The 24,538-nt window shown below is 37.9% G+C and overlaps 1 protein-coding gene across 6 annotated transcripts in view; it reads right to left on the reverse strand.

The window, feature by feature from the left end:
- MCTP1 (multiple C2 and transmembrane domain containing 1) overlaps positions 1 to 24,057 on the reverse strand; it is a 346,039-nt gene extending 321,982 nt beyond the window's left edge. For all 6 annotated transcript variants that reach the window (XM_055312900.1, XM_055312902.1, XM_055312898.1 and 3 more), the window contains exon 1: positions 23,858 to 24,057. In XM_055312900.1, the coding sequence (XP_055168875.1) occupies positions 23,858 to 23,914 (57 nt within the window). In that variant the 5' untranslated portion in view covers positions 23,915 to 24,057. The remainder of the gene's footprint in view (positions 1 to 23,857) is intronic.
- Between the last annotated feature and the right edge of the window lie 481 nt (positions 24,058 to 24,538).

Below are 24,538 nucleotides of genomic sequence, written 5' to 3' on the forward strand. Positions count from 1 at the left end.
AATCATCATCTGGACCCTTTGGTAAAGCTTTCAGGCTCCACGCTGACCTGCTGAATCATCCACAGTTGATTCTGGTCATTCTGCTAATCTCAAAGTCCAGAAAATATGTGGGTTTTATTTTGTTTTGCTCTTAGGAAGTTGGAATATTTAAAGCTTAAAGTAATCTTATTCTGCTCTAACATGCACAAGGTGTAAGACATAATAGATGAGAACCGTAAGTCTCCTAATGCTCCAGGGGCCCGTCCAAGATCACCGTTAGTTTTAGTAGAGGGAGGACTTGTTTGCAGGTTTCCAGAAGCCAAACTCAATACATCATAACTATAAAACTAAGTAAAATCATTCTAAAACAGAGAATTGCCATATTGCCATGAGGAAGATTATCTTTCTGGGATTTTTTTTTAAAGAACAAATCATGATTCAATTTAGTAATCATTTATCTACTCTGTGCAGCAGACAGTACTAGATCCTGCAGAAGATATAAGGGACAAAACAAAAATCCTTCCAGTTCTTACTTGCAGCTCTGAGTACTAGGTATCACCCATTTGACAAATGTGAGTCTCTGAGTCTCTCTAGTAAGTCTACGTCTGCATTGTTCATGACACATTGCTTCACATGGCTTCCAATTCCAGCACTGGGGTCTGTATGCTTGCATCTCGCTTTGATGATAATAATTCCTATCTTGGTAGCCTTGCTCTTGTCAGTTCTCTGAGGAAGTACCCCGAATACTGCTTCTCTGCTCTACAGCTTCCATTAAAAGGAGTCAACTCCCTCATCCCTCCTTGCCTCCTTCCAAAGACTGACCTCAAAGACATAACAGTGAGCCTGAAAAACAAGTTACAGGAAAATCTGTAGTATGATTTCATTTATACACTAGATTTTACTTATGGACACACCTACCTACTTATGTAGAAAGATGAAAAGAGAATTGAAAGAATAGATTCATGGCCACAAGGGGCTTCTAATTTTATTTATAATATTTTACTTCTTGGGGAAAAACAAAACTGGAAGCAAATATCACAAAATATTGTTAACATCTGTTAATTACAAAGACTGGAAACATGGATGCTTGTTATTCTCTGTATTTTCTGTACTTTTGAAAATGTCTTTTAAGAAAAGAATAAAATAAACCTGTGTGGAGGTTACAGTTATGTCACAGGTGTTGTTGAAATTAAAAGATACTCGAATGGGCAGTAAGAACCATTTAAGAAAAGTTCTTTTCTTTTCGAAAACTGATTCTGTGATGTGATGTGAGGGGGAAAATGAATCATTTGGCAACATAGAGGCCAGCAGGAATAACTTAGCTGTTGTGAGTTAGAATTAGTACCTAATGTATTAGATATAATTTACCAAAAAAATTTAACAGCAGATTGCAGGCTACACAAGTCACTTAGAAGTAAGAGAGGCATTGAACAGAAATGTATACAACTAATAAAAATATATATACACTTAGAAACTTGAGACAGTCTCTTAGAAGATAATAACTATTTTGTTTAGCAGATAACTCCCAAACTTTTTGATAATTTGGGACACAGGCTCAAATTTCAAACATTTCCAAATTTCATCTTCGTATATACCTTTAGGTGGCCCTTGCTGACCCCATCCCCAAATTTTTCTTGAGAACAGTCAATGCAGTGATGAGTGGCGCTCTCTGGAGCTCTCTCTAGTTCACACTGGGCTTGGTTATGGTTTCCCTTTCAACTACTGGAGCACCAATGAGCAGCAGAATATCAAAATGAAGAATGGGAAGCAAAGGTAGAGATCATCAAACCTAGATCATCTCCTCTGAATAACATTTATTGTACATCTCCATTTCACGGGACTTAGTTCGATGAGTTGAAGCTTGTTTACAATAAACGAATAACTTTATTTCTGTTAACTGGATTTGTTTTAATTAAATCACAGAAAAAAAAACAGGCTTCTCAAGATAAATCAGTGTTCAGATAGAAATCATTTTCAACCCAGCAATTTTTACAGCCTTTGGTTTGCTATTCATATTCTAATAGAATAAATTAGCTGAGGCTTCAGCTCTTTTCTTTTATTCTATTAAAGCCCTTCCAAATAATTCAAACACATAAATTATGTATAGCTGATTCTTAGAAAACAGTAGAATTTAATGTAATGTCACAGTGTTAAAGAAGAAATAATGAAGGAGAAATACATTCCTGCTTTATTCTTAACTACGCATAGTTCAGATTTTACTTTTAAGGATTTTTATGAAGCATAAAACACTAAACTTACTGTATTTTCACATTCCTGTAGTTTTGCTAATCTCATGAGTCAAGGCCAATACTAAGAGAAAGAATCGAATGCGAAGGAAAAACAGTGAGCAAATAATTGAATTCTTGGCCTGGATCTGTACCATATACTCTGTGTATGACCTGAGGCAACTCAATCTTTCTGGTCCCTTTTGTCTCTAATAAAATAAGGCTTTTAAGACCTCCTTTGCCTACCTTACAACTGTTATGAGGTTCAAAAGACATACTATATGGGCAAGTACTTTATTAAGCCTTATGCAGACTTAAAATAAGCTACTCCAACATGAATTTAAATAAAAATAAATGAAAGGGATAAAATATTTCCATGTAGGGAAAATTGTAGGGCTTTTCTCTTCCTTCCTTATGCTGCTTATTGTCGCAGGGTGTCCTGCTACTTGGGACAATTTGTTCCTGTGTGTCTTACCTCAGAGATAAGTCCAAACAGGGTGATCAGGAGACACTTGACTTTCTTTGACACTCTCTTCTGAAAAGGCCCATAGTTCCTTGACCCTGGTGCTGGTCCACTGGACAGTGTCTACAGCTCCCATCCTAGACCCTTGAGTCTCAGTCCACCCTCCTCATTAGGACCCAGGGGCTCAGAAACTGCCCATGGATTGCGGTGATAGGCATACACATTTGACCGCTAAGATTGTTCTCTGAAATCTTGCAGAAATCTCAACTGAATCCAATTTGTACATAGAGTTTTATTACTGGAGCCTTATCTCCAGAAGATCATAGTGAAGACAGAGGAGAGGAGACTAAAGAAGAGGAGATCTACAGTGTGGCTAGAGCAGTCACGGGACAGGGAGAGGGGAGGGTAAGCATAATAAGGACACTTTCTCATTTCCAGTCAGCTTTCTTTTATCACTTGAAATAAAATTTCTCACATTTTTTCAAAAGGTGGGGAGAGGGAACTTGAGAGACTGTCTTATTCTGTGAGGCCAAGACAGAGGGAAACCCTGGTCAGATAAGACAAATTAAGGGCAGTGGAAAAGGAAATAGGTGGCCTAACCGTGGGATCCCAGGTGGGACAGAAAAAAAGGGGTTAGTTTAGAAATAAGGAGCATGTTTTGCAGGTCGCAGGTGCTAAGCCCCTAGCTATTCTCTGCTTATTCTCACCCCACCCTCCAGCTCCATGTTCTCTTTAGCACCCCAGCCTCTAGAGCATCAGTCACACTCCTCTCCCCTGTCTCATCCCTGTTTCTTTGGAATATCTACTTCCAGGCTCCTGAAGGTGAAGGGGCATCTAATCTGCCTGAAACTCAAGGGAAGTGAAGTGAAAATGCCATCCCTGTGTTAGCAGGGCATCTCTGGCATCCTGGATGATTAGTTCCTAAAGAACGGTTAAAACCTCACCAGTTAATTATTGGTGGGTTAAACAGACTTGTGGAAGTTGGTCATTATTCATAGGATTATTTCTGTTGGAATATGAACCCTAACTTCTAATAAACAACCTTACAGAGCATAATTTACTCCTAAACACAAGGCTAAAAAAGTAAAAAAATTAAAAAATTAAAAAATTAAAAATTAAAAAAAATAAATGGCCATATCTGCAGGTCTACCAAAGCTTATGAATAAAGAAAGGACCAATATGAATCTTTTTCTTTCTTTGTAATAATTAAAAATCATTGCCCCCTGTTGGTAGTTGATGACCCTATCTAAATTGATTTTGTTCTATGTAGAATTCCAGATGACATATTAAAACAGATTTTAAAGAAGAATCTATATTTGTTTCCACACTCTTAATTTCCAGCAAAAGGTCATCAGGCTTCTGTTACCCCTTCTCATTGTCTGGCAACTCATTAGGCAAATGGCAGGTACATGCTGGTCATGTAAGATGGTTGACATGGACATAGCCACATTAACTCTGTGCCATCTTTGTCTTTCCTTTTGTGCCAAAGTCAGAAAAAGAAAAGACCAGAAAATCAGGGGCTGAATGCATATAAACAGGGAATAACTATTGAGGGAAGACATAAATCAAGAAAAAACACAGTAATTGAAAAGAGAAGTTTTTAAAATTGAGGTGGGTTTAAAAAATGATATTGATAAGTGATTCCTCGGGCTCCCTTTCTCCTTCCAATGCATGTCCAAAGTACTTCCATAGCCATTTTCACAAACCCTCTTCAACGTTGTTTTTAATAACATTTATTGAGGGGCACCTGGATGGCTCAGGGGTTGAGTGTCTGCCTTTGGCTCAGGTCATGATTCTGAGGTCCTGGGATCAAGTTTCGCATCAGGTCCCCTGCAGGGAGTCTGCTTCTCCCTCCTCTGCCTATGTCTCTGTCTCTCTCTGTGTCTCTCATGAATAAATAAATAAAATCTAAAAAAAAAATTATTTAGTGCTCTTCTTTGTGGAAGACATGATTTGGTGCTTGGCACCCACTGTTTCAGCTAAAACACATGACAGCACCAGGAGGCAGTTTTATGGCAATTATCATTTGGCACATAAGGACACTGAGTCACACAGAGGTGAACATGTCTCAGGTTGAACAACTGCATGAGGGGCCGCGAGTAGAGCTTCAACGGCAGACAGACTCCAGAGCCTATGTGGTTCCTCAATGCACTAACCCTGTTTCCTGAGGAAGAACATGAGATTTACAGAGTTATGTTACTTCCTGCAGCTAGTGGGTAGCCACTTCAGACTAAAAATGGCAAGTAAAGCAATCAGTGGACGTGAGACTTGGATTTAAGAATAACTATTTCCCTTAGTTTGATCAATGAATGGAATTTGGTCACAGCATTGATTCAATATTATTTAATTCATAATAATTGACTAATAATTAACTAAGTGGCTTCATAATTATAGACTAAAACCTCATCCAGCAAGATTTTAGAGAATCCATGCCTTTATGATTTTTATTGAAGAGAATATATTTTGATGAAAAAATCTAGGTACTAGAAAACCCATCATAGTTAATGTCTAGATGTTTTCTAACCAGATAGCTCACCATAAGTAGAAATGATAGTAAAGCAAAACTGATGGCAGTTTGTATAGGAAGAGCTACAAGTGACAGACATAATCAACTAAAAATGACACCATTGTTGTTCTGACTTTCAACTCTTGGTTGGTAGCCATCTCTTGGTTGGTAGTATATTTATCTTTAGCCTCAGAGCAGCATCCAGTCCAGCTGAAATCACAAGAAAAAGAGCTTCACAATTTCCCTCCCCCATTCCCATGCTCAGACTCAGCTTCCTTTACAGAAGGTGAGAAAACCTACAAGCAGTACGAGATTAAGAGTCTGGTATTTTGATCTCATCCAAGAGTCCCCTCAGCAGAAGATGGGCCAAAAGAACTGAAGAGCCCCCACAGATTCTCTGACATCTGCATTATTTAATTTCAGAAATTACAAATTCCCTCAAAGCCAGAAAAATCCACCCACATGCAAATAATTCCAGTATGCACCGTAAATGATGATGACTGTCAAGACAATGTTATCTTATTATTTCTGGGTCCAGGAATTGATCTTTTAAAAAAGAACTTCCCTTGCATAATTTTAAAACAAGTCTTCCCAACATTTATAAGAAACGAGCTCTTCTGCAGATGAAGAAAGATGTGTGTCAAGATGTGTTATCTTGTGGAATACAACTGCACTGGGAAAGCCAATCCTCTCACCCTCAACACCAGACATCAGGGATCTTTACAATCCCTTTAAATAGGGACAGAAATTTAAATTTCTGCCTCTATTCCTACTTCTTTGAACTTGCTCTGCCTGTGAAATCTGTTTTTATTATAGCAAATTCATCAGTAGCACCGTAATGGCCATTAATTCTTTTAAAGAAAATCTAAGCTGCAGGATTCCCAACTCCTCTGTCCAAATCAAAAGATTATATACATAAGCACAGAAGTTAATTCCAGAAGAAGCCTCACTTTTGGAGACAGGACACAAAGAAACATTCATTTAATCTGTATTTTCAAGAGAAGATAAAAAAGAATTTTCTTTGAAAAGCGCTCACTCATAACCACTTCATTTTTTTATCATAGGATGTTACCCCTATAGCCTTCTAAATTGTAATCCACAAAAGGTTGTTATCTTGGCCCAATTATAAAAAGGTAAATGGCTCCAAAGTCAACCTACCCCAGACATTCCCATTTTCCAGGGGAGACAAGGAGTTGGAGGTGCAAAGAAGACTGCTAACCACGATATATCACAGTAGATCAAACTGTGTGAACATCTACTTTCATAAATGCTTCATATTCAAACCACAACACATGTCTTAAGGTCTAACTTTTGGGAAGTGAGAGACTCCTAACAGCTATTTACACATAACATGCATCCTACACACTCCAGGGTCAATAAAATACCACACTACAAATGGGATTGACAGTGAAGCAAAATTGATTCCAGTTTTTATAAGAATAGCTAGCTGCAACAGCCCAACATAACTAAAAATGACATTAGTGATACGCTAATACTAATACTTGGGACTTAGAGTGGTTTTATGGGTGAAGCATCTGCCATTGCCTCAGGTCTTGGACCGAGCCCTAGGTTGGGCTCCCTGCTCAGTGAGGAGCCTGCTTCTCCCTCTTCCTCTACTGTTCCCCTTGCTTGTGCACTCTCTCTCCCCAGATCAAGTAAATAAATAAGATCTTTAAAAAAAATACAAGAATAATAATACTCATTCCAGAAATCTGTGAAGACTCTATGTATGTACACAGAAGGAGCTACACAATGCTCCCAGTAGTGATGTTAATAGCTGGACTTCTTGGGATTATGCTAGTTTTGTATCTTCAGAATCTGGCAACATAATAACATGTTAATTTTATTAATAAATACCAAACTTTAGTTTTCCTTAATAACTCATGTAGTGGGTTACTAGTAAATACCCTATATATGTACAAAAAAAAAATGAATGTTACTTGACTCTAAGAATAAAAACAATAGTCTGATATTTTGGTTAAGTTCTCTGTCCATGAGGAGAATGTTCAGGGGGTATCAGGGGTTCTTTAGACTCTACTTGGAGAAACTCTGAGGTAGGATCATATACAAAGGCCCATAGGTGTACCAATATGACATATAACAAAGAAGAATGGAACCACCCAGGGAACTTCCCTTTAAAATACAACAAGACATTTTAAACCAACAGGCAACCACCTTATAAGAAGATGAAATTTTATAGAGTTAATAAAGTTGAGTGAAAAAGTCAATAATTTTATTAATGGGTAGAGATGATGAAGCGGAGTATGACCATTTTAGAAAAGATTTTGACAGTAGCCATTTGAATAGCTGATCATTGAAGAGTTATATTTTCCAATCCTAATCCAACTCATCTTGCATAATGTCTCTAAACACAGTACCATTTTTCTATTCAAAAATCTTTAATAATTCTGCATTGTCTACAAAGTATTGCCAATTCATTTGGAATTTATATAAAATGGACTTAGATCTGGAAATATTATGTATTAAAATGAATTGAAAAAGAACTAGAAAATGTGGACATTACTAAAACTATTTAAGAAATGTTATCAATAATTAAAATCTTCCTATATCTAAGAAATCATTTCAGGGTTATACATTAATCCAGATTATAAGAAAATAATCAGTTATTTATTGGAGGTCAATACATTAATAACAGAATCTAACAAGAGGATTATAAGAAAGGAAAAAATACTGGTCAATTTCACTCATAAACATCTATGCAAAAATTTCAAACAAGGGGTGCCCGGGTGGCTCAGGTGGTTAAGCATTTTCCTTCACCTCCAGTCATGATCCCAGGACCTGGGATTGAGTCCCACATCAGGCTCCCTGCACGGTGGGGAACCTGCTTCTTCGTCTCCTTCTCCCCTGCTTGTGCTCTCTCTCTCTCTCATATAAATAAATAAAATCCTTAAAAAAAATCCAAACAAAATATTAGCAAACCAAATACAGCAGTATGTATAAAGGATAAAATATTATGATCAATATGGGTTTAGCTCATGAACTTGAAGGTGTATTGCCGTAAGAAAATTACAATATAATTCACCGATTGGTATATTAAAGGCAAAACTCACCCAATCACCTCAAAAGATATAGGAAAAGCATTTGATAAAATTTTATATCTTTTATTTATTTTTGGTGGGGAGGGGCAAAGGGAGAGGAAGAGAGAGAATCTTAAGCAGGCTCCATGCCCAGTACTGAGCCTGATATAGGGCTTGATCTCACAATCCTGAGATCACTACTTTGTTCAAAATCAAGAGTCTGATGCTTAACTAACTGAGCCACCCAGGTGCCCCAATACCTATTAATTTTTAAGACAATCATAGCAAGTCAGCAATAGAAGAAAACTCTCAATCTCATAAATAGAAGAAAACTCTCTTAATCTCATAAATCTCATAATTAACAAATATCATTGTACTTCATTTGAAAACATGAAATCTTCCCCTTTGAGATCAAGAAAAAGACAGGATGCTCACTATCATTACTCAACACTTTACTAGAGGGACTAACCAGAGCAGTAAAGGTGAAAACAAAATATAAAATATATGATTTAGAAGGAAGAAATAAACTCCTTGATTGTCTCTATAGTCTATTGTTTCTACAGCAAATTCCAAAGCATGTGCAAATAAATATTAATGATTTGTTGAAAAATAGTTACACAAAAATAAGACATATTTACTATTAAGCTTCAAAATATACTTACATGTATTTTCAAACATTTTACATCTGTGCTTTATTAGAATAAAGTTTAAACAATTTCTTAGCCTCGATTTAAAAAAAATCATCTTTAATTTACTCTTTCAATAAGTTCTTTTATGACAGAGAAGAAGGTAATTACTCTGTTCTATTAATTTTATTACCATTCTATTGAACTAAAATTAAAATGAATTATATGGTCAGCATGAGCAGAAAATGAACTGAGTCACGATGGAATGTAGGTTTCTCAAAGACAGAGAGAAGGTCTTGGGTAGGTTCGCTGTAAGAAAAATCCAATCAGAGAAAATGGATTTAACATACAGCAAAGAGAAAGAGAGACAGAGAATATGTTGATAGAAGAAGGAAAATACTTCATTCTCGGGGACAGTAAATATAGGAATTAGGCCATGATTATTTTTTAAAAGGAGGTAATAAGAAGAGAAAACAAAACAAAAAACCAGGGGGCTAGTCTAACATGTCAATAGCCCTGGTGGTAGGTGGTGGCAATTCCACAGGCCCTTGCAGATTTAGGGGGTTAATCTTCTATAGTGTCCAGCACTCTGGGGACACGGGGTGAGTGGCAGGTGAGTGGTAAATATTTCAAACCTTCAACTGGTAGATCAGCTGGAAGCTGTTTTTTACTTATACACTTCCATTTCCTTGGCTGTTCCCAGCAGCTTTCTGGGTGTCAGTTTGCATTACTATGGTTTTCACAACTGGGTCAAAAAATACAGCGTCCATGCCTAATTAAACACCGAGCTACTGTCCTTTGGCAGTCATTCCTATACAGAAATTTATGTTGACTGTTTTTTGTGTGTCCTGTCCGATCTTACCACGCAGGCTCTGCAACAAGAAGTATAAAAATTTTACATAATATTTGCATGTCAGAACATGATTTAATCTCAATAGTAGCATTTTCCAGCTACTAAAGCAAATGAGACTTAGGAGGCCGTGAGAGACTAGCAGGTAACTTTTCTTTTTTCTTTTTTTTCCCCCCTGAGAGAAACTGTGAAACAACAGAACAATCTGTGCTACATACATAATTAAAACAGATGTTCTCAATCTTAATTTTCATAGCTAATTTTGACAGCCAAAGAAATGCACTTGTCTTTTGTATAGTCACCTATTTTCTCTCAAATGTGTCCTATTTCATCGCCCACTGGGATTGCTCAGAAAGAGAGGGGTGATGTGATGGAAGGTATTCATGCAACAGCAAGAGCTCTGCTATATCCTTGATAGATCAGTGGATGGCAATAGCTATAACAGAAATTGACCATAAAATCATTTAAAGTCCACCGAGTCTGAGCATTTTTATGCACCAACGTTGCAGATAATAGTTTTCACTGGCTTTGCGTTCTATCTTCCATGATAGAACCGCAGAAACCACAAAGACAGGAGAGAACTGTCTTCCCGTTCTTTGGGGTGGCGTTTGTCATTTTCACACCCATGTCAAGACACTATCTGATTGGCACCTAAATTCTCTTCTTGCACATCTGCCAACACCAGATCCGTGAAAGGTCTACTAGGCTGCAGTCATGAGCCAGCTCTGTGCTCATGACACCCCGAATCCCAGCTCTGCTTCTTCCCTGAGGAGGGGATGGTGCTGGAACAACCCGATGGAGGCACCCCTGCTCGCTGATGCCTCCTGACCACAAAGCCTGCTGTGGTCAGGAGGTCACGCTCTGTGGCGGGCGTACTCCAATCCTACAGTACAGACCAGGGAATACCTACAGGGAGCTCCAAACTCCACAGCATCCACAGTGACTCTGGCTACTTCGTAATTTCCCTGGGATACTCTGGCCACTAATCCAGAACCGAGCCCATTTCCAGCCCACTGTAGGTGATGGGTTCATTCTCCCCAGGGAAGCCCAGTGTGGGGTGATCCAACCTAAGCCCTGCTACTGGCTCCTCTGCGGTGGGAGTTGCCCTGGATTGTCATGGCCTGGAAGCAACACTCTGGGTCCTTACCAATTGCACAAGACTCCGGCTATGTTTAAGGCAGGGCCATCAAGAGCATGTGGCTTCATGCAGCATGTGGATTCATGTAGCATTAGGTCCCCCCCACCCCCACCCCCACACAGGAGTGATGCACAAGTAGGTACCACAAAGTCTAAGGGGCAAATAAAGCTCATTCTGATCTGAACGATGGACTGCATTGGAGGGGTGCGGCCTGGTTCAGGTGTTTTGAGGGGATGGAGGGGAACATACATCTCTCACTGGGAAGATGGTACTGTCTTGGTTCAGGGAAGTTCCATAGGGTTGGGGTTGCAGGAGATAGGCCCACTTCCAAGGACAGGAGGCAAGGAATCAGAAACAAGTCGAATGGACTGGAACACAGAGTAAGGGAGGGAAGGGTGCTCAACTCTGCATAGAAATGTTGAACAAAGCAGGTTTGTGAGGAACTTCACACACACACAGCATGCCCAGTGAAAGTACAGGCCAGAAAGGCTGTGGGGTCTTGTGGCTCCACAGAAAACCTAACGTTTACCAACCATTCACCAAACCCAAAGCTGAAGGCAGCAGAGGCAGCCCAGCCCAGGGCTCCACGGCACTGTCTGCTCTGCGTTCATAGGTCAGGAAACAGAATCCTGGAACTTCTGAATCATGTTGGCACCAAATACCATGCTGGGTAATTTACAGAGGTTTTCCCTAATCCTCACAAACTTTCACATGACGAGGAAACCAAAATTAATTCTACATATCACTAGTCTCAGCTTAAAAGTCACTTTCTCAGAGTAGACTTCCCTGAGCCCATTATCTAAATTAACTTTCCCTATTATACTCTCTATTATCTTCTCCTTCATCTAATGTCACTCAGTACAGCTTATAATTTGATATTCATGAGAGTGATTAAAGCTCCTTGTTAGCATACATTGTTTCATTTTATCTGCTAACTGTGTCCCCACAGTTTCTGGCATACGGGCTCTCAGAAAATATTTTTGCACCTCTGAACACATGGAAAGGAATGCACTGAAGCATTCACGAATTGCGTGCGTGCTCCAGAGGCCCTTGTGGGTCCCAAGTCTCACTCTATGGACTTGTGGCCACCGCACAGACTGATGTATCTAAAACAATAATCAGATCGAAAAATCTAAAATTCATCATCATGTAAATGAGATTGTCCTAAATAAAATTTAAAATTTAAGCAATGACTAGGTTTTTACTAAAAATCTGGCAATGATATGAGAGATGAATTTTAGTATTTTAGTTCTCCACTGGATTTCCAAGAAAAAAAAGAATAGAAATATGCACGTGTGAAAGTCCGTCTACTTGTACTTGTTTACCCCATTTCTGTTAGGAAAACTGTTAGGAGAGATTTCGATAGGTCCATGAGAAAAATAAGCCTTCCTTTAGAGTAAATGTGTTTAACTGACATATAGGCTTCTTTATTATTGGATTTTCTCAGAGACACTAATGTGAGACTATTCAGCACAGTTCTCTTCAGTGTGTGCGGGTACGGGGGACCCTTGGGGAGGGCTGGCATATTGATACAGCATATGGTTCTGGAGGCACCAAAGGACTCCATTCCCCTCTCCACACATAGAACAGTTTGTCAAGTTGCTCTTGTGTTCGGGTAAAATCAGTATCAAGAAGCATTTGGTCAGTTCTGCAGTACATTAAATCCTACCTTCCTAACCCTAGTTGGATAAATCCTGAACAAAACAAATTATCCAAAGGCTGAGAATATATAAACAAGAGCTTGTGAACAAGAGTCCCATCAATCACTCTACTGTCGAATTTACCCTTCAGGGTATAGGTTTTTTCAATTTTTACCCAAGACTGTCTCATATGAACTGATTGCTCCACAGACCACTAGATGACAATATGCTTGCAGTATAAGAACTTGAAAGGGCCTGGGCACTGATGAGGTGGAAATACTGGCAGCACCAGGGGGTCCACATTTGACTCCACACCTGACCTATGTTAACTAGCTCCAGGGAAGGAGCTAGTTATTTGTGTTTTTAGGAGCAGGAGACTGAAGCCCAGAGATGCCAAATAATGTTCTCAAGGTCACATCATATGTGGTGGGGTCTGGATTTGAATCCAGGTCTTCTAGCTCCACCTGTTTTCATGGGTTGTACTAAGAGACTCTTTCTCAAGGCTTGTTCCCCATGCCCTTTCTGCCCCCTTGGAATAGCTTGTCACACTACTCCCTGCCAACCGGGTCACACCACAGCTCACAAAGGCCTTCTATGATCACATCCAATCCTGCTGTACAGCTGGGCCAACATCCTCTTCAAGGAGTTCCCCAGACCCCACACCAGGGGGCCTCTTAATTCTCTCCTAGCCTTGGCAGAGAAGGACCAACCGGCACCATAGAGCTTGCCAAAGTTATTTTTAGGAGTTTTGGTTGTTCAGCAGAATCTCAGCTTCCTCACCTCATCCATTTTCTCTTTATCCAGACTCATGGCTTGACTTTCCTCTGCTGCTCAGGCGTGGTTGAGAGCCTTTGACTCAGGACTAAGGGCCATTCATGGGTGTACTTTGTCATTATTATGCTCTAATACCTCCCAACTGCCCCACCTCCTCAACCTCACCAAGTAGAAAGGGGGGAAGTGGCTGAAGGCAGCCCTGGCTAGATTCACAGTGCACATATTCCATGAGTTCTCCAACAAATATCCTTCATTCACCTCTGTCTCCCTAAATGATTATTCTACTCAGAAGGTTTCTCCAAGTGGCCTCTTGGTCCTAGGACAGCTCTACCAGTAGATCAGGGTCTCTCTCTGGTGTTTTCTCAACAGGGAGGTGCTAAGTGGCACAGAACGTCTGATTGCAAAGTTATGGAAGAAGCAGCCAGGACGGTGAATTGGGAGCACTCTAGACGTGATACAAGGTAGCAAAGTGAGAGGCTGAAGAGAAGGAGTAATGAATGAACCAGGGCTCATGTGCACCCCTTCAGTGTTTCCTGCCATGACTGTTGGTCTCATCAAGTCAGAAACCTGGACACTTCTTCTCACTCACCCTTATGGCCAGCCACCAAACACCAGACAGAGCAGATCTACACCCAATCTGGGGTGCCCATACTCTCTATTCCACTCCCATATTACTGCCTTTGTTTCCCTAGTTGTATTTTGCCCAGACTGATATAAGAGCCTCCAAATGGGTTTCCCTGACTTTTAAATCATCCCTCTCAAAGCTTCAGAATTCCAATTCCAATTCCCTCAAGATACTTTTTTTGGTGCCTCGAGTTTTCTCACCTTGGGGTGAACACTGCAATCACTTGAGTGTTTTTTCCAGATTTACATTCTTAAACTCTACCCATAATTTCATCAATAAGAATCACTTGGGCATAGGACCTGGGTACATACAGGTTTTTTTTTCAGATTCCTGGTGAATCTGGTGCACCATCCAGTTGAAAAAGAACTGCCCTATAAGCTGAAGGCCAAGCTCTGCAGTGTGGCATTGAAATACCTTTATGAGCTGACTTGCTTTGACTTGCCTCATCAGCCATTCCCCTCTATCCACCTTAGACTCCAAAAATACTGTTTTTTGTCTTTTTAAACCAGCTTCCTAAATTGGTATGTTGAGCCATGCCTCTGTGCCTGTGCTCTTACCACCTGGAAAATGACAACACATCCTTCTAGATCCAGCTTAAGGAATTGTGAAATCTAACCCACCTCCTGCTTCAGAGTTTCATCACTCCCACCTTGAGCTTCCATTGTTTCTTGAAAAAACCAGTTCAGAAATACAGTATTTTAGATGGTTCTGACATTATTCAATGAGGTAAAAGTCAAATTACTCTTAAAAATTCCTTAAATCACTCATAAAGTAAACAGTTTGCTTTAAAAAACAGTAATATGTGTATATATGTATACACACATGCAGAGACTATTAATTATGCAGTATTGCTGTTTAAACACTAGTTATACTCAATAGGGAGATCACATGGATTTGTAGGGACAGAGACCCCAAGGGAACAGTAAATTCATTGTCCCAATCTACCTTCCCTTTAGGACTTTCAGTCACCAAGGGGAATATTTCATCTGTGTTTCTCAAGAGTGTTCCATGATAGGAGTAGGTAATATTTTTGAGAATAGGCTTATTTGAGAAATATCAGGTGAGAGCATATTGAACAAATCCCCCTTTTAAAGCTTTTAAAGTGCCTGTCTTTTGCCTCCAGTGTGAATATGCAAAAGGAGAACACAATATTTCACATTTCCCAAAGTTATTTGATTACAGACTGTCATTTTCATAGAGCTAGCATTCCAAAGAATACTCTGGAAAAAAAATCTGCCTTCCTCATTCCTCACTGCAGTTGCAAATGAGAAGCCAAATGAGACATGATTGTTCTGGTTCTTATCCAAAAAGAAGAGGGCAGAGCACATTACCTGGCATGGCCTGCATCTGGGCCATTTCCTAAAGGGGCCTCCCACCTGGAGATGTGCCTACCACCTGAGTGCAGATGCCTGGGTGTGGTGCTCGGCTCCCCAGCCGCCACCAAGAGAGAGGCAGTGAGGCTGGCACTTCCAGTGCATTACTCACTTTAAGGACAAAAGTGTAGTTATTAGAACAGTTCTTAGTAATTGTGGCCACTTATTTGGTAAAATGATTAAAATAAATGTTGTTTATGAAAACAATTTGCATTTATGAAGTTGTCAGTTTGATGTAGGCATTCATTTTGAAGATCTGGAACACTGGAGGTGTGTAAAAGTACAACTTAGATGTGCAAAAGTGGTTTCATGTGAACCTATCCCATCATTACAAGTGCATCTGCAGTGCCAAGAGAGTCAAGATAAACTCTCAGGTGTCAGGAAAAGCTTCTATTATAGACTCTGTGGTTAAAATATACCCTTCCAAAAAATATGGCAAAAAAATTGCTTAATAGTCAAAAGGAAATTAGGCCAAATTTAAATTGATTTATGCTGTGCACAACTAGCATTTTAATTTGAAGTGCAAACCCAATGTACTATTTAAAGACTAAATTCGGGTCGTGATGCTCTCATTGACTCATGCAGTAAAAAGATCGCAGAGTTGCATGTTAGGAACCCCATGCCCAGCTGGGTTCTGTCGGGAGCTGGATGTAGATATAACCTTGGAAAAGTCATTTACTTTGCCTGTGCCATAATATTTTTCATTTGCAAAAAGAGACAGTTGAGCTAGATGATCTCTAAGGCACTTTCAATTACAAAATTTTATGAACATAAATGACTTTTTTGCTCAGATAGAGAGAGAAATCGTGGGAATTTTATAGGTGGTACACTGTAGCTCACTGACCTATACTTTTTGAATAAAACTGATGCTTAGTTTTAATTTTCTCCTTATGTGCTGTTTAAAAAATATAATTAGAATAGTAAAATATAATAGTAATCTTTTATGAAAACATACAAAAATAATAGACACAGTGAGAAAGAGTTCAAGATATGATGAGGAAAGTATTGTTATGCAGCAGACCTTAGTTGATTCCTGAAAAAAAAAATAACTTAATGTATGATATGTTAAAAAAAAAAAACATCCAAATGGGGACTCTGCCCTTTGTTGTAAAGCACCTGTCACATAAGAGCCAAAGAACAGGACTACTTTTCCAATAAATTTGTTTCCATTGTCTAAACTTACATATTTTGACCCTAAATGTTGTGTATGATCAAGTGTTTGTACAGGAAAATTTTCTGTTCTTTTCTCCTTGGGAAAGTTTGAAACAATGATCACTTTAACACCTTCTCCTAAAAATAACTATAAGTCATATTCCTGTCGACATCAGTGGCTTCCTGGTAATAATCTGCATACTACTGGGTTGCAGTATACTTTTCAAAAACTTCTGAACATTAATATTTCGTGTAGTTTATCAAATATTTAAAAGAGGTAATAAAGTTACAGTCTTCTTATGTCTGCTGTATTCATGATTTTTGTAGCAATTTACACACTTGGAGTATACATTTGCCATGAGGCATTAAGTCATTCATCTCTCCCCCCACATATCTATTTATAGCATGAACATTTCTCAAACTCTAGGCTTGAATTTAGCAGAAATTTTTTCAGCCACTTTGGCTAGATAAACGTGGAAGTAATTGTTTCAGAACTGAGTTGAAAATAAAAAGCAACCACTGATTTGAAAATGAAAAAGAAAGAAAAGAATCCTACCCAAAAATAATTCCCACTCTTTGGGAAACAAGCGAGGCATAGGGATGAATCCTTTATTTGAGGGATGTTAAAACTAAAGCCCAGACTGTACAGTATAGAATTCAGGTCTGCTGTGGCCAAGGTAATACTTTCCACTGATTTTTGACTTGAAGCATGCTATTTCCAAGGTAGAAAAAACAAGCATGCTGTTTCCACGAGAAACAGCGACCCATAGGGAACAACTGCACTTCAAATAACACAAGGTACCTGTTCACCAAGGAATAGAATTTCCTCAAATAGTGAACATATGCTGTTGTGTTTAGGACCAGGAAAAAGAAAGGCCAGCCAATTATTTGTGTGTGTGTGTGTGTGTGTGTGTGTGTGTGTGTGTGTGTACTAATTGGGATTTTTTCTTTGTGTGTATGTGCATGTTTCATTTTTAATCATTCCTTTGGGCCAAAGCCAAATGTGCAATTTTCCCAATAGAGTTGCTCCCATTGTCTAAAACTTTATATTTTGTGTTTGAGCAAATGTTTTTACAGGATAGTTTTCTCTGTGTTTTTCCCCCTTGGAAAATTTGAAACAATAACCACCTTAATACCCTCTTTCGAAACTGCAGCATTCCCTAACCTAACTCTTTAGTCACTATCCTTATTTTGGAAACCATCCCTCACAATGACTGGTTGATACCAAATAAATTTTGGTTCCCAGACTTTTTAGTTTGAGCTCTCCAATGAAATTTTGTGGAAAAAAACAAGGCTTCTCTTCTAAGATTGAAAGAAATAGATATTTTTATAAAAAAGCATTTAAAATGATTTTTAAAAATCCCTTTCTCTTTAATTCTGTCTCAATTGTTTGTTTTGCATTTTATTTTTTATAATAAATCCTAAAATAGTCAAACTTTGATAATTCCCATTCATCTAGGTATTCAAATTATTTTGATCTTTTGATTTTACCTAATGTCTCTCTGCATATGTATAATGCATATAAATTATATATGTATATCTGCATACATTTAGGTTTTGAATCAAGAGAGTAAAGCAATGATGCTTCCTATGTGTTATTAAAGAAACTCCAATACAAAACAGTGGGAAAGATTTGTGGGAAGAAATGACTTCTGGCTCTATTAGTTTCACACTGAAAATTATCAGATGATTAAATATGAGATTAATTGAGCTAAACTCTTTCACACCTTATACTTCATTCCTTTGTACCCACATGCTTAGGGAGAGTCTGGTCCCAATCCAGTCTCAGCTACATGAGTCATGACTCAGAGCAGATCTGGAGAAGTCCCAGTACATCCCTACCATCCATCCATCCATCCATCCATCCATCCATCCATCCATCCATTCAACTTGCCAGAAAGCCTTACTGAGAGTCTACCATGTATTAGTCATCATGCTAACACTAAGGGTACACAATTTGTGAAGAAAGTCCTTGTATAGAAAACCTGAAGACACATGAAGGTTTGAAAATTACCCAAGAATTCCAAGCATAACTTGTGGAGTCTCTGGAGAAAGCAGATCAAAATGTACCCAGTTGTACAATAGACCTAAACTTCTACTATTCATTTAATGTGTTCTTTCCCCAAATAATACCTTTCATAAGGAAATGTTTAGGGAGTGTACAGAGAAAAGGAGAGAGGACATTAATCTTCCCTCAAAACACAAAAATTTCCACAAGCTTTTCTGGGACTGTATAAGTTGATTACGTGTACATTGAAAACTGTCTCAAAAGAAGGAAATCTTTTCATATTGCCAAAGACTAGGATCATGTAGGAGAACTCACCATTATGTTTGCTCATTCCAGACACATTTTGCATTGTTATTAGTCTCATCTAATATGAATTCCTGAGTTAATTTAATATATTTCTAGTTCATAAAGGCCTGGATTTCATTAAGAATGAGAATGTTGGAGTCCTTGAAATGATTAAATGCATTAACATTAAAAAGATTTCTTTGCCTCTCTGTGGCACTTAAAACTTCCTATCACTGGGATTAAGGGATTCTAACTGGAGGTAGCATAAAATGTAGTCACGTAACGCAGCTCTGAAATCTAACTGCCTTGGTTCAATGCTAGTCATTCTATAACCATTTGTATCACGTCAGGGATGAGTCACTTAATTTCTAAATACTTCAGTTTCTCCATCTATCAAATGAGAATAATAATAGTGCCCAAATTTCATAAGACGGTTTTAAGAAATTAATTTAGTTCATAAAAGGCTATTATATAGTTAAATGTTAAATGTTAAGTGTTAAATGTTAGTTTATTAAATAGAGTTAAATGTTAGACATTATTGTTATTTTCATCTTGGACAAAAACATACAGTGAGGGATCTGGAACTTGATTTGCTACTTTTGGGGATGCTATAAATTGCCATGAATAAATATCACTAATCCCATTCTACTACTAAAATGACTCAAGTAAAGGAAGATCAAGTGACTAGTTTGAGTATCTTTACAAAATTAATATGGAATTAAAACTCAACAAAGAATCTCCAAAGCTTTCTTGGGCTTCTCTCAAGGGAATGTTTTTTACAAATCTTGACAGTTATACTAAATGGCACACTGATAGGCTTTTCAAATGAGTTCAAAGTGCTTCACCCACCTTGATGTTCACAGGACCATTAATCAATATTTACCAAGCACCTATAGGATATGTGGGATGATTGTCTGGCTCTAATGTGAAATTTCCTGAACTTTGTAGACAGAGAAACAAAATCAAAACAAGACTGTTACCTCCAAAACCACAGGAAGGGTCAATATTAACAAAGAAGTATTGATTCCTGCTACTACAAGCCTAGTGCTGAGGCTCTGTTCCTTAAACAGCACATTATCACCTTGCATTTTTAGTTTTTAAAGACCCTTACTTCATTATCTCATCTGTTTTTCTTTACCTCCCGATGGTTATATAGCATATTCATACAGTTCTAGGAATCAAAGTAATCAAAAGTAAGCAGTGAACTTTATTCCAAGCAGGGCTAGGATCTGTTCATAAGATAGCATGATAAAAAATACCACTTACTACTGAAGCTAGAAATTGGAGTATAGGATATACAGGTAGCATATAACTTTCATAATCGTTACATTTTTTAAAAAGAAATGATGATCATCTTTTGATTCTCTGGAGTAAAAAATTACTTTTATTAATACTACCAATGCATTTTTTAATTAACCTGTCTTTTAATCTTAATATTAAGAGGTCAAAGAAAAATTTTCTTTATAAGCTCATTGTCTTCATGGGTATAGTAAGATATAGGTCATTAACATTAGTAACTTGAAAAATCATCTTTCTCTCATGTCATGTCCCTGATAAAGACAAGAGTTTCATAAATATAAAATAGATCAATTCTATTGCAAACCAAAAATGGTTGGAAGTTTATTGGCTATTTAAATTTCCCTAATCTCTTTTTAAGGGTAAGCATCTGGAGAATATCTTTTTGCTCACCACTCTCAACAAACATGTCAAAATAATCTCCCATACTACCTACAATTTTAAAAGCTGCAAAATCTACCCATATCCATTATGCATATGTACCTTTACGAGTACAAGGTTTGGACACTTTGTGGCAAAAGCTAAGAGATTGCAAGAGTCAGATGTTATGGTCTGATAATCATTCCAAAAATTCATGCTCTATTAAACTAGATCCAACAGAGAATCCTCAGCCCACCAAACCTATACCAAAGGTCATATGTCTTCTGCAAGATATTCTCCAAGGATATAGTTTTCAATAAAGATGTTTATCAATATTAAAAAATACATATTTTTTTAAAAAACCCTATTAGTGCAAGTCAAGAAACGGCTAGTCTTCTGATCAATTTCTAGGTAACTAAGCAGATAGACCCAGGTTTTCCAGGTTTTGGTCTTGGCTCAGATACTAGCTTGAGTGAAGCAAGGCACCTTTTTAACTCTTGTGGATCTTAATTCCCTTCTTGGTGAATCGAGAATTTGTGAGATGACATCAAGTTCTCTTCCAAATACACAATTTTGTATATCTTATGTTGTGATAGTGTTACTTTTAAGCTCTATGAAGTTTACAAGGAATCGCATGCGCACAGTTTCATTTGATCCTCAAAACTGATATTCAGAAGTAGGTGGAGGAGTTAGCATTGCTCTTCTTTTTACCAGCAAGTGGGCTACTTTTGATATCCAATAGGATTTACTAGAGATAGTAGAACCTAAAGCATCTTCCAAAAAGATTTCATTTTCAGGAGTCAGAATGAATACTCCATAAAAATTTTTTTTCAAACCTGTCAAAGCCTTACCTAAACAAAAAATCTTTAAAAACAAAGAAAAAATGTCATACTATGTGCTTCTGCTGCTGCAGTCCCCAACTGAGGACATCACGCTGCTTTTAGGTTGAAAATTAAATTTAGTTGCCACTTGATAAATATCTTTTGAGTGAGGATGGGTTTCCTTGAGGAAATTTTAAAGGAGTACCAGGACTTAGGTAAAATTGGGTTTGGGGGTTTTATTTTTGGAGCTCATTCCTGTAAAACATTTTTATATAAACTGGAAATTAACCAGTAAAATAGTTTACAAAGAGGAGAATAGGGAGCCTTTTATTACTGAAAAGAAATATTCTGAATCCAGAGTGGAATCCTGAGTAGCTCTGATGCCTTGTCAGCTCCTTTACTATATAGGAAGACAAAGAAAGAAGTTCTCAAAAATATGTCTCATAGTTTACAGTTAATAAAATACAGATAAAATTTGAGCCTTGCAAGCAATCCTGTAAAGCCAAAAGGGTTTTCTCAACCAAGCTCCCAATTATTCTTCATCTCAGAGGTCAAGGGATTTCCTGAATAACTAAGATCCACAGGTTATTGATAGACTCATTTTAGCTATTCTATTTGACCTCTTTCCTTGTCAAAACCATTTTGATTGAGAGGTGAAAGATAGAAATAGTATACTACGTGTTTCTGCTCTCTTTCCTTCTCTCTCCCCATGCTTACCTATACCCTTTCTGGAAGTGTACAGCATATAGCCAAAGAATGGGGACTGCAGCAAGGAAGGAGGGGAAACAAGGTGCCTCAATTATCTCACCACATAATTACCAGCTAGCTATCCAATGTCATAAATAATAAAGTCCATATTCGAAACAGAGCAAGCAGACTGTAAAGACTTGATTTCACAAAATTTTGTCAGTTTGAGTTTTAATTCATAACAACAGCTCATATGGCTATTGTAATCCATATTTAAGAATATGAAACAAAGTATAAGAACATATGTTTTTGTCTTGATGTAGATATGTTCTATCCTTTCTATTGACATTTAGTAATTCACATACGATATAAGGAAAAATTCTCAAGCCGAACTCTTAACGAACCAAAATAGCGTTCCCTTTCTGCCCAGGCAAAAAAGCAGAGTCTGATACACATTTGGCATCAGAATATTCTATTTATAATATCTTGGATTTTAATCTTTTGGGATATGTGCCTTTTCACTATGCAAGTTCCCAAAGGCTCTCACACCGTTAAGTCATTTTCCCGAAAGTTCTTTATTTTCTCAATTTGGAATACTGCCTTCATATATGTTTGGAAGTTGGGCTAATTTTATTTATTTATTTAAGACTGTATTTATTTATTTGAAAGAGAGAGAGCATGAGTGAGGGTGGGGAGATTGACAGAGGGAGAGGGAGAAGCAGGCTCCCTGCAAGCAGTGAGCCCCAGGACACAGGGCTCTGCCCCAGGACCCCAGGATCATGACCTGAGCTGAAGGCAGACACTTAACCAACTGAGCCACCCAGGCGCCCCTGGAAGTTGAATTAATTTTCATTTCCCCTTCAAACAAGTGGAAAACTACATGCCTTCCAACAGTTGACTGACCCCCTGACCTTTGTGAAAACATGAATTATTCAATATATACCTAATGAAAAGTAATTTCCATGTTGTAGTTAGAATCAAGTGATATTGTAATGAGTATAATTTTGAATAGAAATGAAACAATCCATAAGCATGACAGTGGGTCAATCAAGAATAAAGTATTCTAATGCCAAGTGTCACAAAACATAGAAAAACCCTCGATTCATTAGTTTTACCAATTCACAGCTACAGCTCTCAAAACCAAATTAACCTTTTCTACCTCAAAAGAATTCATAGTCCTTAAATATGAGTGTCCAAAATTATGTGACACCAGACACCAACATTAGATCTGATTTGATGTCATTTCTCTAATCAATAAAAAAAAAAACCAAGACAGCATTCCTGTTATTCACCCCAACCTGTCAGCAGCAAGCTTAAAGCATGGAAAAACAGATTTCTCATTCACTTTTCTATCCACAGATTTTCCTATCCATACAGTTTATGAGTATCTCTAAGAACAACTGAGGAAATGGGTTTGTGATAAACTCATGCACATTTTAAAGCTTACAGCAATTAGAAGTTTATGAATATGGTAGCCTTTCACTTATATAGAAAGCCAAATATGAAAGAGACTTTCATTACATTTCAACTTGCAACTTCCTAATAATTATTAATGCCACTTTCTATTTCAGTGGAGAAATACAGTTGTCAAGCTATGGTTATTTAGAGTAAGATCCAAGCATAATCATATGAATTTTATGGATGTTTCACCTTTAATCAAGATCAAAGAGCAGCAGAAAGGGGGAAAAAAGGAAGCTGGTACTTACTATTTAATTCTTAAAAAGAAAAGAAAAGAAAAACTAAAATGTTATAAAATTACTAGAACCTTTCCGCTTCTCAGGTATTGCATTTTTTTTATTAAAATAACTATTATAAAGGAACTATCAATCTATTCAATTAAGTATCTCACAAATGGATTGTACTGTAAGTTTAAAATGACTTGCGTTAGAATCTCAAATGCCACCTTCAAATACCTGTGAGGAGGCATTTTCTGAAGCATAATCATATGAAAACTGCCACGTTCATTCTAGGCTGTGCCAATGCAATGAGCAAACCAAAATATGGAACTTACCTTATTATAAACAAATGGCAAATTGCAGGCACTTTTGAGCTTGCAGGTGTCTAGCATCGTTGATTAGAAATAAACAAAACATCTTTCATCCCAGTGAGCAAACTGCATATTCAGACTTGGCTTTCTTCCCTGAATCCTTTCAAGAGAGGCTGTTCACCTCCAAGGGCTAGTAACAGTCTCTTCACAGAGCACTTGCTGCTCTGAACTGCAGCCACTTAGAATGAAAGTAAGAGGAACCCGTGATGCTTAAATACCGTAGCTTCACATTCACAGGATATGACTCAACTCTCTCTCACACCAGTCGGGGTGTTCCCCCTCCCAAAACTGTTAGATTACATAACAAACATCACATTTGGGGTTCGAACCAGTTTGCAAACTCAAATGTAAACACTGCACCCATTAAAATCAAATGTGTGTTTTTAAAATAATCACCTCTTCCCTATGGCACAAGCCACAGATGGAAAGGAGAACAAGGTGGCACAGAGAAAACTCTTCTGCTTTCTCTCTGCAGTGAATCAACATCAAGTTATTAAATGTGTGTCAACTTGCTGGCATCGCCCTGAAAGAAGCACGCTAAAGTCACTAGCAATCCCTGTGGTTCATCAACTCTGTGTAGACCCAAACTCTTATCTCAATGTGCAAGAAATGGCAGTTCTACACAACACAACAGAATCTCCTTCA

Source organism: Nyctereutes procyonoides, unplaced genomic scaffold (assembly GCF_905146905.1).
Source record: "Nyctereutes procyonoides isolate TBG_1078 unplaced genomic scaffold, NYPRO_anot_genome, whole genome shotgun sequence".
NCBI classification, from domain to species: domain Eukaryota; kingdom Metazoa; phylum Chordata; class Mammalia; order Carnivora; family Canidae; genus Nyctereutes; species Nyctereutes procyonoides.